Below are 15,087 nucleotides of genomic sequence, written 5' to 3' on the forward strand. Positions count from 1 at the left end.
AGAATCTTGACTATGCTTGAAACAGAAAAGGAGTTAAATGTATGCAAGAACTGAAGTGGGAACTGTACACTGTTTACTTTTTATTTCTTACTAAATCATTACCAAGGTGCTAAAAGCCATATTTAAAATGCAAAGAACAAATTTATTTTTTCTTGATTTTGTGAATATGATGTCCTTACTTGGTTTGATTTACAGCTCCAGCTGTCTTTTGCCAAAGCATGAGGAAGACTACACTTATAATTGCTGACTATGGAAAAATACCATGAATTAGCTTCACCTATCTTTTCTTACTGTACCATTGAGCATATTTCTATAGTTTGGGCAATAATGGTCTCATGGCTCAGTATTCATGATACTAGAGTGTGTGCAAAAATTAAGCATGAAAAATAACCACAGTTAAAATATGATTTTACTAAGGTTATTAAAATAGTCAAATGAGAACAAATAAAAAACAATATTCTATAGCAATCAACTTTAAATAACACTTAAGGACCACAGCGTTAGGACTGACTATTGCAAATGCAACTGAGCATCATTACCAATTAAATACAAGAACTAGGGATGAAAAAGGCCTATTGGATCATCTAGGCCATCTCCTGGCCAGTGCCAGAAGAAAAAGAACTCCGTTCATGAGGAACCAGTCTCTTGAGACTTAAATAAATACTTGACACATCCAACCTAACTTCCTGCTTACTTGAAACAAATTCACACCACCATAGAATCACAGAACTGGAAAGGACCTCGAGAGGTCATCTAGCCCAGTCCCCTGCACTCAAGGCAGGACTAAGTATTATCTAGACCATCCCTTGTTATCTCTCAGACACGTCATGTATAACTGATGCTGAATCAATGCAGGCAAAAGTGCTTGACAAATTACGAGACTGAACTGCACTGCATTTGGTGTTCTTGCCCCTACCCCACAGTAGTTCAAAGTTGATTAAAATATTTCTTAGCTGACCAGAGACCAAAAATGGTTACTAACTTTTCGTAACTGTTGTTCTTCGAGATGTGTTGCTCATGTCCATTCCATGTTGGGTGGGTGTGTGCCACGTGCACCGTTGCCAGAGATTTTTACCTCAGTGGTATCCATTGGGCCAGCTCTAGTGCCCTCTGGAGTTGTGCGTTTATATGTCAGTATCAGGGGAGCTGCTAGCCCTGCACTCTCTCAGTTCCTTTTTGCCAGTTAACTCCGACAGATGGCTAAGGAGGATGGGTCATAGAATGGACATGAGCAAAACATTTCAAATAACAAGGTTAGTAACCGTTTTTTCTTCTTTGAGTGCTTGCTCATGTCCACTCCATGTTAGGTCACTTGCAAGCAGTACCCCAGGAGATGGGCTCAGAATTCATGGACATGCTGACTGCAACACTGCTCTTCAAAAATTGACGTCGTCTCAGGCCTGTTGGGTGATGACATAATGAGACACGAAACATAGTGAGGCACTGATAACTAAGCTGAGGCTCTGCAGATGTCCTGGATTGGGACCTGTGTGAGGAACGTTGCTGATAAAGACTGGGCTCTTCTGCAATGATCAATTAAGATGGCCAGAGGCAGGACATTCACCTGCTTGTAGCAAGCTCGAACACATGTGGTTATCCAGGATGAGATCCTTTGGGTTGACACAGGAACCACTCTCATCCTTTCTGCTATTGCTACGAAGAGTTGCATGGCTTCATGGAAGTCCTCTCAATATCAAAGGTGAGGGCCCGCCTAATGTGTAATGAGTGAAGCCATCCTTCCTTGAGTTCTTGAGAAGGTTCAGGAAGACGACTGTGAAGAAAATGACCTAGTTGTTATGGAACTGTGACACCACCTTTGGCAGGAAGGCTGGATGGGAGTGCAGTTGGATCATGTCCTTGGAAGCATACTTTGTAGGGTGACTCTGACGTAAGGGTCTTGTTCTCAGTTCTGGCCAAGGGATGAAGATGGTCGAGGAAGAACAAGGTGGATCTGGGAAACTGACTGGGGCGTCGCTCTCGAGCGCACCTTCAAAATAAGCGCTTCTGGCCCCCAGGATGCTTTGCCAGGCTGGGCTGCGCAGGTGAGCGGGAGGAGGAAGGGCAGCGACAACTAAAACTCGTGTCTCTATCCCTTCTCCTTGCAGACCCCTGCTGAGGCTGCCAAGGCCTTGGTGGGGTGGGGGTGGGGGCGGCTGGAACTGCTTCCGTGCTGACTGCGGCATATGCATGCCCAGTGAGTAAAGGGTGGCCTGAGTGTCCTTTAACCCATGCAGCATCACATCTGTCTGTTCAGAGAAGAGACCATCCCCATCAAATGGGAGGCCCTGGATCGAGGTCTGCAGGAGGTACTCCTTGAACTTATGGAGGGAGTCCCATAAATTAAAATTGCATCTGCCCAAGAGGGCCTGATGGTTTGACACCCGAAATTGCCAGGCTGGCAGTGGAATAAATTTTTCTTCGAAAAAGGTCCAGTCTTTTGGCCTCTTTATTTTTGGGAGTTGAGTTGGCATGCCCCTGCTTGTCTTTTTCGTTAGCCGCAGAGACAACCAGCGAGCCTGGAGGTGGGTGAATATAAAAGGTACTCGAACCCTTTGGCCGGGACAAAGTACTCTTTTCAGCCCTTTTGGAGATGAGAGGGATGGACGACGGGGTTTGCCAGAGGGTCTTCGCAATTTTGAGGATGCTGTCATGCACTGCTAGTGCAACATGGGCAGGGGTGGAGGCTGAGAGGACATTGAACAAGGCATCTGTCTGCTCGGCCATCTCCTCCACCTCTAGGCCCAAGTTCTCGGCCACCCATCGAAGCAGGGCCTGGTGTTCTTTAAAATCATCTGGCGGGCTGGCCCTTGAGACTCCCCATGATCGCCTCGTCCCGGGATGAAGATGACGACTGTACAATCAGAGGAGGCCCTGGGGCATTGTCCCCCGTGGGAGAGAGAGGTTTACGGGTGCGTGCAGTCCCTTCTATCCTGCCTTGACTCTGGGGGCAGGGAGTTTTTGAATTTAGTCAGGGAGTCCCACAGATTAAAATCGTATCTTCATAGCAAAGCCTGCTGGTTGGAGATATGTAGTTAAAGACTGGTCTGAGGGTGGCTTCCATGAGGATAGCCTTCAGCCTGATGTCCCTGTCCTTTTTATTGTGGGGTCTGAAGTCCCAAGAGATCTGGCACTTGTCCCTCACCTGGGTTTCCCCCAAGCACTTCAAGCAGCTAGACTGCAGGTCACTCACGGGCATAGGTTTGCCACAAGAGGAACAAGGCTTGAAGCCTGGGGACTGGGGCATGCCCAGCCCCTGAGGCAAAGAAGTCCCTCGATGATAGGAACTAACTATATACACTAACTCTACCAGTAAAAACTATATACACTAAACTATGATAACTATGAACGAAGGAGGAGTCCAAAAATCACTAGGAAGAAGCCTTGCCACAGTAAGAAGGGTCATTCCAGCAACTGTCACGGGCGGTAAGAAGGATCTGAGAGGGTGAGGGCTGGCGGTGCCTCTTATACTGGTGCATAAGCGCATGGCTCCAGAGGACACCAGAGCCAGCTGAATGGATACCACTGAGGGAAAAATCTCTGTCAACAGTGCATGCGGCACGCACATACCTAACATGGAATGTATATGAGCAAGCACTTGAAGAACAGTCCAGTCAAAATGTATTTTAATTTATACATACATCAAAAATGCTCATTCATTTACAACTGTGAAGCAGAACTGATCATCCAAAGCTAGTGAGATTAATAAAGGCTGTGTATGCCATAAGGAAACAGTTTTGCTACTTAAAGATGGCAATCTGAATTATGAACAAACTACTGCACAAGATAGATAAATTTCTTATCTCTCTGGAGAAATGACCCATCAAGTCATTCCAATGCTGTATAAATGGGAGATGCAGGGAGAAAACAAAACAAAACACAAGACTGCATCTGTATGTTCTGAACTATTTAAGTGTGTGATTTAATTCTGTCTCAGCTGGTCAAGTAGTGATTTCTCAAACAGCGGTTGCGACATATGCTACTTCAGAAATAATCCACAAGGATTCTTTTGATGGACATGAGTCTATAGTGTTGAGAGCCTCAACTTCAGTGCCCATACGAATAACTTCACATCAACTTATTGACATGAAGAGGAGTGAGGAAGCCCTTCTGCAATTCACATTGTCATAATAAATTACATCAGCTGTAATTCTCTGATTAGACATCAGCATGTCTTATGTAAACAAAAGTGAAGAAGGGATGGGAAAAGAGAATTCTACTTTGGAAACAAATACAGAATCTGATTCTATGGGTAGAATAATGCCTGGCACTTCCAAAATCTTTTCATCTAGTTGGGAAAGCAAACTCTGCCAGAAAACAGGCTGAGTAGGATATCTGTTCATTAGGGGAAAATGGACTTTAAGTCACAGAACTATCGATCTATAGAGCAGCGTGGGTGTCTTCCTCTTTGTTTTGTGAATGCTGCCTTGATCTCCTGGATGTAAGATTTGGACTAGCTGAGTCTATTTATTTCCTTTTGTGATACTTCTATACAAAATGGTACAGAAGACTTAACAGGAAAGGTTTTGCTATTCTAGTGGCACCCTTGCAAGTCAGGGAGGTGGAGGTTCCATCTGTGTAGTCTGTGACTATGCTACGGCGTTACACCGGCATAGCTATGGAGCTGTACCTGTGCCACTGTGGCGCCCGTATAGTAGACATGGCCTCGAACTGAGCTAATGCCATCATGAACATACAGAGAACATGTGGGAGCTGTCTAAGTAGCTGTTGCTAGTGTGGTGAGGGGAGGGAGAAAAGCCAGCCACTGCCCTCTCCAGGACTCATCATATAGGCTCCTTTGTGGGCATCACATGGGGCAGGAAACCCATACCTACAGGGGCGGGAGAGAAGGTAAGAGAAGCCTTGCTGGACTTCCTCCCATAACTTTCCACCCATGTTCTTACCACCACACTGGGGGTTCCATATGGAGACAGAGATCCCAGAGGTGGGGAAGAGAGAGGCCAGGCTTCCTTCAATCATCCCCAAGACCCATCATGTGGTGCTGGTGGCCAATTTCCCCTCTGGGAGTGAAGCACTGGGAAGTTAAGAAATGCCAGAATTAAGGTTGCCTGAGCAACTCTAATTCACCTCCCTTGTGTGTATACATTATGATAGTCTTGATTACATTACTACATTCTATTATTCAACAGGACATCCTTCAGTGGCTAGGATGGATTCACAAGAAGGCAAAATTAATAAGACGCCCCTACACCTGGCATTTCTTAACTTTCAAGTACTTGACTTTGCAACCTAAATGAAGTATTTTTAATATAGTTCTTTTGTATTTAATTAACTATTTACAGTGTTAATATAGGATTGTTGTAATCTGCACTATCTGCTGTTCTATGATCTGTTGTGGCAATTAAAATCAGAGGCATTGGGACTGCTCACTATCCCAATGTAATATCAAGAGGACAAGAGGAAGGCCGTATGTCTGGACTGTCCTCCCCCTTGATATAATGGTTGCTGAGCAGGGTCAAGCCTGGGGTAATAATGACCAGCAGTAAAGTAAGGCGAAGAAGATCTAATCCTTCTCTCTGTTAGACTCAGAGGAAAAACTCCCCCTCCTCTGCCTGACTTGGAGAGTTTGGCATTTCCAGAAGTCATCTCGGGCTAGGAGGTGAGGGCTCAACAGCTAGGGGAATTGAAGCGGAAGCAACAGGAGAGTTGATGGCTGTTTGAGTCATTTCTGAGGCCCCTAGCCTTTCAACAGTAAAGTATCAGCATCTTTGGGGTTGCAGAGAATGTATGAAGATGAGATGCCCAAGCCAGGTGTCTCCTCTCTGTCTCCTCTCCTCTAAAGGAGGATCTGTCCCTCCTCCAGTTTCCTCTCTTCTTTGGAAGAAAGATAAATCTAATACACAGGTTATACAGAGATTGTACATAAAATCTCTTAAAATACTGTAAAGTCTTCTAAAATGCAGGACGTTTCCTTCCTCCAAAAAAACAATTTTTTCCAGAACAAACTCCCAGGCACTTCAGTTTTATTTGTTTTTTATACTAACACAATTTCCACATCCTGGTCAAGTCAAAACAATAATATTTTTAGAAATGGGCCTACTCAGCTGCACACATTTATGTACAAGCATGCCTACACGCTCTTTGTTTGGCTGGCCATGGAACTGCTACTTGAGGCCAAACTGTCTTCAGTTACCTTGTTATTTTGTCCTCATTCTCTTCCCTTTACTTTGGCCCATCATTGAAGATGAAGCAAGGCCACATCAGCACACACCACTGAAACTTATGATGACAACCACTGGTGAGTTGCCTGGTTAGTATTTTGATATACTTTCACCAAACTACCACTACTCCAGGCAACACAGCATATGTCTGCTCCCTATCAGCCCACAGTTACCCACAAAATAATGTTCTGCTGCCCCCAATATACTTCATCTGTTCTACCTATTTTGCCAAACAGGCTCTGATTCTGAGAATTCCTTCTGTCTTTTGTGCTCTCCGTTTGTTTACTTGGCTTCTCAGTTTCAATATATTTTCCAGAATCTTCCATGAAATGTAAGCCATCTTGGCTCCTAATTCTCCTTCCCCATCTGCTTCTTGTTCCTTGTCTCTCACCTCTTCTTCTTCATCTATTCCTGTTTCCTCTCCATCCACTATGCTTTGAACCCAATTTATTAGCTCACACGTATACCCATCCCCAATACAGATAGTAATGTAGAAGCACTATTCTGGCTGTTTTCACTCACCCAGTCAGTCACTGCTTCCAAGGCAAGTTCAAAGATTTGACTCCTTTTTGAAGATAATGTTAGTTATCCCTGTCATCTGATGAGTTCACAAAATAGTTACTTTTAAGTTCTATGAAACAAGGCAATAGGTCTCCTGGAACTCCAAATAGTAATGTGGCACTGCTACGTGGGGCAGCATAAATATCAGGCATAAAATTGAGTGCACAGAGATAGTGTTCATGCTTCAGAATGTGATTTCACCAAATTATATCAAGAAATAAACTATATAATCTATCCCAGTCACCTGTACTAATGTAATTATTGTAATTTGTTAGCTTTGGGATGAACATTAAGAGTTTCAGAACAAAAAAAAAAAGATGGTTGTGTTACAAGTGAGACGTGAATTGCGCATATAAACTAAATTAAATTTCTATGGGAAAACAAAATAAATGTTATGCAACAAAGAGAAAGGAAGTTGAAAGACTTCACCATTTAATCTAAAAGCATTTTTGCCATAGATTTGAATGTCACCTCTTTATAAAAAAAAAAGAATCAAAGAATATAACATTTGTAATATTAACAAAGGAATTATTAAAATACATTTCTTAAGAGCACTATTGTATTACCTGTCCTTTTCTGCCTAGCAAATTAAGATCTGAGTAAAATATGGGCACAGGAGTCTGTGCTAGCAGACACTGTGACACAAGATTGTGACCTTGTTTACTTGATGACTACATTCTGAAGCCAGCGGCACAAATCACAAAGTACAGCAGGAAATATAATACTGAAACTCAGTAAATTATCTTTATTTGTTTTTTATGAATCTGTCTAGTGTAAATGAGTCACAGTTTAATTAGCTCATAATTTAATTAAAAACTAAGCTTTTATTAAATCAATTTCTTGTTTGTTGTGAAAGATTTCTTTTGTGGCAAAACTAATTTGGTGTGCAATAAAAATTTTTTAAATGCAAGCTTGTTACTAGAATAATCCCAAATTAAACTGATCACACTCAGTTTTAAACACTGCAATGACTAGCTAAAGCACACAGGGCAAGCAGCAGCAGCAGAGAAAATGCATTAAATTCAACTAGTCTCATAAAAATTTAAACCTTACATGCAAAAAAGTCAAAAGTGACTTAAGGTAGGTTTCTTTCTTTTAATGAAACTAATAGGCACATAGTGTAGTACTATAGCCATTTAAATTTATACACAAAAGATAAAGTATGGTGCTTGACACCCCATAAATACCATAGATAAGGCAAGAAAAGCAGAATTCTACTTACGGATATGATTCTGAAAGTTGCTGAGCTATTTTATAAGCTGCTGGGTCTCTGTCTAGTGCATATATTGTAATATCAGTTACTTTCTGTAGAAGAGCTGTAGTATGACCTCCTGCTCCAAACGTCATATCAAGCATACGCTGTTGAATGCAAAAGAAATAATACTGTTACTTAATAATATAAGGTAAAGAAACCTACTGTTGATTTAAGCCTTTTCTAGTTAACCTCTCTAATATGGTGTGGAAGAATAAATATTAAATCCATTTCACAAGCTTTTTTTGAAAACATTTTAAAGCAATTTTCATTGAACATGCTTCGAAGAATAGAGCAAACCAATTCACATTTATTTTCTTTTGCTCAGATTGTGATCCCACATGGAGGGGAGCCTCTATGCACAAGATGAGATCAGTCACTTCTCTGCAACATCATATCTCCCCTTTCCCCTTCCTCCTGACTTCAAAGGAGGTTGAAGGGTCTAAGCACTTCACAGGATTTACTCAGCAACATGTAAGACTGTGCTTAAAAGGAAGGATGATGGGTATGTACAAAGCACCAGTGGTTCACAACTTCTTTTTTGGATCCCAACTTGTGATGGGCTGGCAAATGAACTCCCTTACAAGCTGCCCCCACACATCACATCCTGCCACCTCTAAAGCTGTTTCGTCTCTTTCCACTTTTCTGCATCTGCTTTATATTTCCCTTTTCATTTTTTCCCTAAGTATATTTTTCCTTTTTGCACCATGAATCCCTCTCCTTTTCTCTTGTTGCACCTTTTCTTATTTCTCATTCAAAGTCTACACACTGCTTGGGTTTAGCTGCAATGCTAAAGGTTTCCTTTAAGCTAAGTAGAGTCCTATAGAAGAAAAAGAAAATAACTGATGTTTGGACCAGTGGTCTGTAGCTTGTACTTGTATCCCTTCTGTACTGAACATGTGAACCGTTCCAAAATTAGGAGCTTCCAGAAAAACAGGAAGGAAAAGTTGGTAGTTTTCAAGGAACTGCCTATCTAAAGGAGCACATTTACAGAGACACTGTAATCCAGGCACTGTCTATACACTAACGTTAGGAGTCTGGGTAGCAAACAAGATGATTTGGAATTGCTCATTTATAAGCATAAATTTGATCAAGCTGGTATTACTGAAACCTGGTGGGATGATTCCCATGACTGGAATTTTAAAATCAATGGTTATGAGCTATTTAGGAAGGATCAAGAGGGCAAAAAGGAGTGGGGAGTAGTATTCTATATAAAAAATGGACTAACCTGTTTCCAAGTCACTGATAACTCAGAAGAAAATTATCTTGACTGATTATAGATCAATGTCTTAACAGATAAAGCAGAAGATGGGGTATTAGGGTATGTCTACACTGGCAGAGTTACATCGCTGGCAGTGACAGCACCACTCAGAGAGCGCTGAAGGGAAACCACTGTTGTGTGTTCACACTGTCAGCTGCATGCGCAATAGCATGTTCACATTTACAGCACTTGCAGTGATATTCGGAGCGGTGCACTCTGGGCAGCTATCCCACAGAGTATCTCTTCCTCTTCTGCCGCTAAGAGTTGTGGGAAGGCAGAGGAGGTCACGGGGCATCCTGGGTCCTGTCCCGATGCCCGTGATGCATTGCTTTACATCCCAGCAATCCCATCCTGTGCATCCGTCCGCATTTGGCGTCATTTTTCAACAGTTTGCGGACTGCGTGCTCTGCCTCTTCGTTCTGCAGGAATGGATCCCGCACTGTTGACCACTATGCTGCTCGCTCTCACTAACACGAGCGGCAGTGGAGTTATTCCTTAAACTACAGAGGCAAGAGCAGTTCAATATTGATCTCGCCACGCATAGTAGCTATGACACAGAGGTGCTGACCACAGTGGAACATAACTTTTGGACTCAGAAAACAAGCACTGAGTGGTGGGATCACATCGTCATGCACGTCTGGGATGGCAAGCAGTGGCGGCAGAACTTTTGGATGAGGAAAGCCACATTCATGCGACTGTGTGATGAGTTCACTCAAGCCCTGCGGCGTAAGGACACGAGATGAGAGCTGCCTTGTCACTGGAAAAGCGCATGGCGATTGAACCGTGGAAGCTGACTACTCCAGACTGCTAACCAGTTCGGAGTGGGAAAGTCGACCATTGGATTCGTGTTGATGGAAGTGTACAGGGTCATTAATCGCATCCTGTTCCGAAAGACTGTGACTCTGGACAACATGTGTGACATTGTGGATGGCTTTGCACAAATGGGCTTCCCTAACTGCAGAGGAGTGATAGATGGCACACATATTACAATTCTGACACCAGACCACCTAGACACCGAGTATATTAATCAGAAGGGGTATTTCTCTATGGTTCTCCAGGCGCTTGTGGATCACCATGGGCATTTCACAGACATTAACGCAGGCTGGTCCGGAAAGGTGCATGACTGATGCATCTTTCGGAACACTGGCCTGTTCAAGAAGCTGCAAGCAGAGACTTTCTTCCTGGACCAGAAGATCACCATAGGGGAAGTCAAAATGCCCCCTGTGATCCTGGGAGACCATGCCTATCCCTTAATGCCATGGCTTTTGAAGCCATACATGGGGCACCTTGAAGGCAGCAAGGAGCGGTTCAACAAGAGGCTGAGCAAGTGCAGAATGACTGTTGAGTGTGCTTTTGGTCATTTAAAGGCCCGCTGGTGCTGCATATATCGGAGGCTGGACCTGGCCGATGACAATATTCCTATGCTTATAGCCACGTGCTGTACGCTCCGTAATATTTGTGAAGGGAAGGGTGAAAGCTTCACTCAGGGCTGGACTATTGAGGCTCAGCGCCTGGAGGCTGAATTTGAGCAGCCAGAGACCAAGCCTATTATAGGGGCGCAGCGCAGGGCCATAAGGATCAGGGATGCCTTGAGGCAGCAATTTGAAGCTGCAATCCACTAATATTTGTTGCTATGCTCGGGAGTGCAGTGTTTGTAATGCTAGGAGGTGATTGTGATTGGTGCAGACGATTCACTATGAAGGTTTAAGAAAATTGCCTGTTGCTTTGCAGGGCACTGTTTGATTTCAGTTAATGGAATAAAGATTGCTTTCAAACCAAAACAATTATTTTATTAAAAAACAACAACCGGAGGAGAGAGAGAAACAAAAAAAAACACATCAGCACTGTGAGGGATGTGGGAAAAGAGGGTCCCAGGAGGAAGTAGGGTCCCAGGACAGTTAAAGATTTGTGTATGTCCAGGTATCATATGCAACCTTGTCCTTTGGAGTCCAGTGCAGCGGGTACTGTACTTTAGCAGGGCTAAACTGCAGAGGGATAGGTGTTGAGTGTAGTGAGTACTGGGAGTCTGCAGGGCTGGACTGTGACAGGGCAGGAGTGGAATGCAGCGGGTACAGACTGGAGCCAGGAAGTTGATAAGAGTGCGTTGGCAGTGTCTGGGGGGCGCATGGGAAAGAGTTTTGCGACAGCGGCTGCAGGGGAGGGCGGGCATGGAGTTTGCAGTGTAGTAGCGCATGGAGTGTGTCTGCTTAGCGCTCCATAACTTTTAAGAGCCGCTCCGTGGCTTCGTTCTGGGGCGCTGTGTTCTCCTTTCGGTACCTCTTCTCGCTGTACCGCCACTCCTTCAATTCTTGTTTTTTGGCCACGGAGTGCATCATGACATCACTCAGAAGGTCCTCTTTAGTTCTTCATGGCCGCTCTCTAATTCTGTGCAGCCGTTCAGCCGGCAATAAAGAGGGAGGATGGGCTCTCATGGTCATATCTGTGAAGCCAAAATGCAACATTTTACAGAAGCGGTATTGTTTGCAACACACAGATCACTGATTCAGTGATTTAAAACAAAGCCAGTATTCACATACCTGTCACTAACTGGCTGACCCCAGGCAAGCACACGTGAGCCACAAGACCCTCAAAATGGTGAGTACCTGCAAGGGCAGGAGAAATCAGTGTTCAAGGACCATACTGTATACTGGGAACATGGCTCTTGGGAGAACCAGCACTGTGTGTGGGGGCTTTATAATCATTACTGTCCCCACATTTTCCACAGGCTGTGTGCATTATAAGAGATATCTCACTGCTGAGGATAAGCAGGAAATCAAGGGAGGGTCTTCTCCAAGACCGTGGCTTCCACCCTGGCCCTTATGCGGCTCGCCTGTGTGCAGCAATGCCTCCCCCTCCCCAGTGCCGACAGAGAGGCTCAGGAAAGTTACCCTTAAATGGGGCAAGAAACAAAGCAGCTCTGCCAAAGAACCTCTGGCAGCGGATTGCCCAGTATCTCAATGAGAGTTTCGTGGAGATCTCTGAGACAGCTTCCCATGAAGTGAGGGAGTCAATCAACACCCTGTTTGGCCACTCAGACTAGGCATGTGGTGGTACATGCATCATACAGACAACAAGCTGGCTTTCTGCAACCCTCCTTCCCCCAAACAACTCACTTCAGTGATTCCCAAAATCAAAGCCACTTACCAGGGGCCTCCTCTCCTGTTTGCGCTTTGCCAAGCTCCGATAGCTGTGACTGGCTAGCCTCCTCCGGGGTAGAGAAGTGCCCCTGGCTGCATGCATCTCTGACCTCCAAGTCATCCTCTGCCTCTGGGTCCCCCTCCACATCCTCGCCCAAGATTTCCTCTTCCTGTCTCGGTCCACTCTCGACTGACTCACAAGCCACCAAAGTATCCACAGTGGCCTTCACAGTGGAGGTGGGGTCACCCCGAGTATTGCGTCCAGCTCTTTGTAGAACCGGCAGCTCTTGGGCAGAGCACCAGAGCAGCGGTTTGCCTCCCGCGCTATGCGATAGGTGTTCCGCAGCTCCTTCACTTTGACCCTGCACTGCAGTGTGTCCCAGTCATGGCCCCTTTCTGTCATGTTGTGAAATCTGTCCGTAGGTATCATAATTCCTATGGCTGGAGCGCAGCTGGGACTGGACAGCCTCCTCTCCACAAATGCTGATGAGGTCCAGCAGCTCGGCATTGCTCCAAGCGGGGGATCACCTGGTGCGTGGAGCAGTCATGGTCACCTGGAAAGATGCGCTCAGACCGCTGCACACGTCACCTAGTAAACAGGAAGGAGACTTTAAAAATTCCCAAGCAATTTAAGGGGTGGGACTCACGGTTGGTCACCTCAGGGCAGGGCAGTAGAGTTCAAACCAATGACCAGAGAGGCGAGAACAGGCATTGTGGGACACCTCCCAGAGGCCAATTGTAGTGCTGTAAGCGATCAAGGTATCTACACTGGCACCGCGGTGCTGTAGCCCTGGTGCAGAAAGCTGTACGTCTCTCATTGAGTGTTTTTTTTTTTTTTTTACAGTGCTGCAACTGCGCAATTTCTGCACACTAAGTGGCTTGGCAGTGTGTACACCTCGGGAGTTACAATGCAGAAAGCTGCTTTACTGCACAGAAACTTGCCAGTGTAGACAAGGCCTTAGTTGATGTCTGCTACAGACCATCAGCTCTCATTAGGGAACAGGATGAGTGTCTCCTTATGGACCTATCATGGGTAGGAAAAAAGGCTGTGTGAACTTGGGTGACTTCAAATTGATGACATATGCTGGAGGTCCCATGCTGTTAGCACTAAAACATCCTTGGAATTTCTAAATATCATAGATGACAACCTCCTAACTCAAAAATTGTTGCATCCAAAATGGGGCAATTCTATATTAGACCATGTCTTGATAGATAAAGAAGAACTGATCATAAAACTCAACCTCCCTAGGCAGTCTGTTCCATTGTCCTACAGTTAAGAAGTTTTTCCAGAAAGTTAATCTAAATAAATCTGCTATACTGTAATTTGAACCCATTGCCTCTTGTCCGGCCCTCTGTGGCAAGAGAGAACAACTTTTCTCCATCTTTCTTTATGGCAGCCCTGCAAGAATTTGAAGACTGCTGTCCCCCTTAATCTCCTCTTTTCCAAACTAAACATACCCAGTTCCTTTGCTCATATGGCTTGAGTTCCATCCCTTTGATCATCTTTGTAGTTTGCCTCTGGATCCTTTCCGGTTTCTCTACATCCTTTCTATACATTGGTGACCAAAATTTGACACAGTACTCCAGCTGAGGCCTCACCAGTATCAAGCAGCACGGTACTATCACCTCCCATGACTTGTAAGCTATGCCTCTGTTAATGCAACCTAATATTGCATTTGCTTTTTTTAATCACAGCATCGCATTGTTGACTCATGTTGAGGTTGTGATCCACCACAATTCCCAGATCCTTTTCAGCAGTGCCACTGTCAAGCCAGTTACCCGTCTGTATTTGTGCATTTGGCTTTTCTTCCCTAAGTGTAGCACCTTACATTTGTCTTCGTTGAATTTCATGTTGTTGTCTTTTTCACCAACAGAAGCTGGTACAAAAAGGACTGGTCTACATCGGCAAGTTTTGTCAATGAAACTAACGTAGACAAGGAAAAATCGACAAAAGCAAACTCGCCAAAGCCTGTCTACATTTGCTCCCTCTGTCAACAGATCATGTCCACATTCGGGGCACCATTGTTGATAGCGAGAGCAATGGACTGTGGGTATGTATCCCACAGTGCCGAGCGACACCATCTATCGCCGGCAGTTACCTCCCTTGACTCATTCCCGTGCCTTCCTTGGTAGGCCCACCCAATAGTTTGAGAACTGCTGCTCTAAACTGATTCTTTCTAATCAAATACAACTAAATGACATTCTATCCCCATAGTCCTATAAATACCAGAAAAGATTACCTGTAGTTAAGGTAGTTAAGATGTCCCCTTGGGAATTTTATGTTCAGTTTGTGATTGTACATTTTAGAAAATATTCAGCTCTTTAATGATACATGGATGGCAGCAAATAGAAACTTTATGACATTCTCTCTAATATAGTTATACAGCTACAAAATCTCCATTTTCTTAATTTTGTATACAAGATTATTTTCTATTGAAAAGAAATCTTATGATAAATACCTTATGACACATCATATTATTGTGGTTTAAACTATTGTGCAATTCTCCTCACCTCCACATTCAGCTTTCAGCAAAATTTACTCTTCTACACCTCTCACAGCTTTGTAATTAGTTTTCTTCTAATTTTTAACAAAATGAGATTTGAAAAAATGTGATAAAATATTGAATTATTTTAAGCCCTGCAGTACTGATGCAGCCCAAGGGTCACATATTGAAACAACAATATTAAAACGGATCT

General features: G+C 44.1%; 1 protein-coding gene across 9 annotated transcripts in view; it reads right to left on the reverse strand.

Annotated features, from left to right (window-relative positions):
* The window catches only part of METTL15 (methyltransferase 15, mitochondrial 12S rRNA N4-cytidine), a 200,773-nt gene that overhangs the window by 100,979 nt on the left and 84,707 nt on the right, over positions 1-15,087 (reverse strand). For all 9 annotated transcript variants that reach the window (XM_005286906.5, XM_042849109.2, XM_065592530.1 and 6 more), the window contains one exon: positions 7,963-8,099. In XM_005286906.5, the coding sequence (XP_005286963.2) occupies positions 7,963-8,099 (137 nt within the window). The remainder of the gene's footprint in view (positions 1-7,962; positions 8,100-15,087) is intronic.

The sequence above is a fragment of the Chrysemys picta genome, chromosome 4 (genome assembly GCF_011386835.1).
Source record: "Chrysemys picta bellii isolate R12L10 chromosome 4, ASM1138683v2, whole genome shotgun sequence".
Taxonomy (NCBI): Eukaryota; Metazoa; Chordata; order Testudines; family Emydidae; genus Chrysemys; species Chrysemys picta.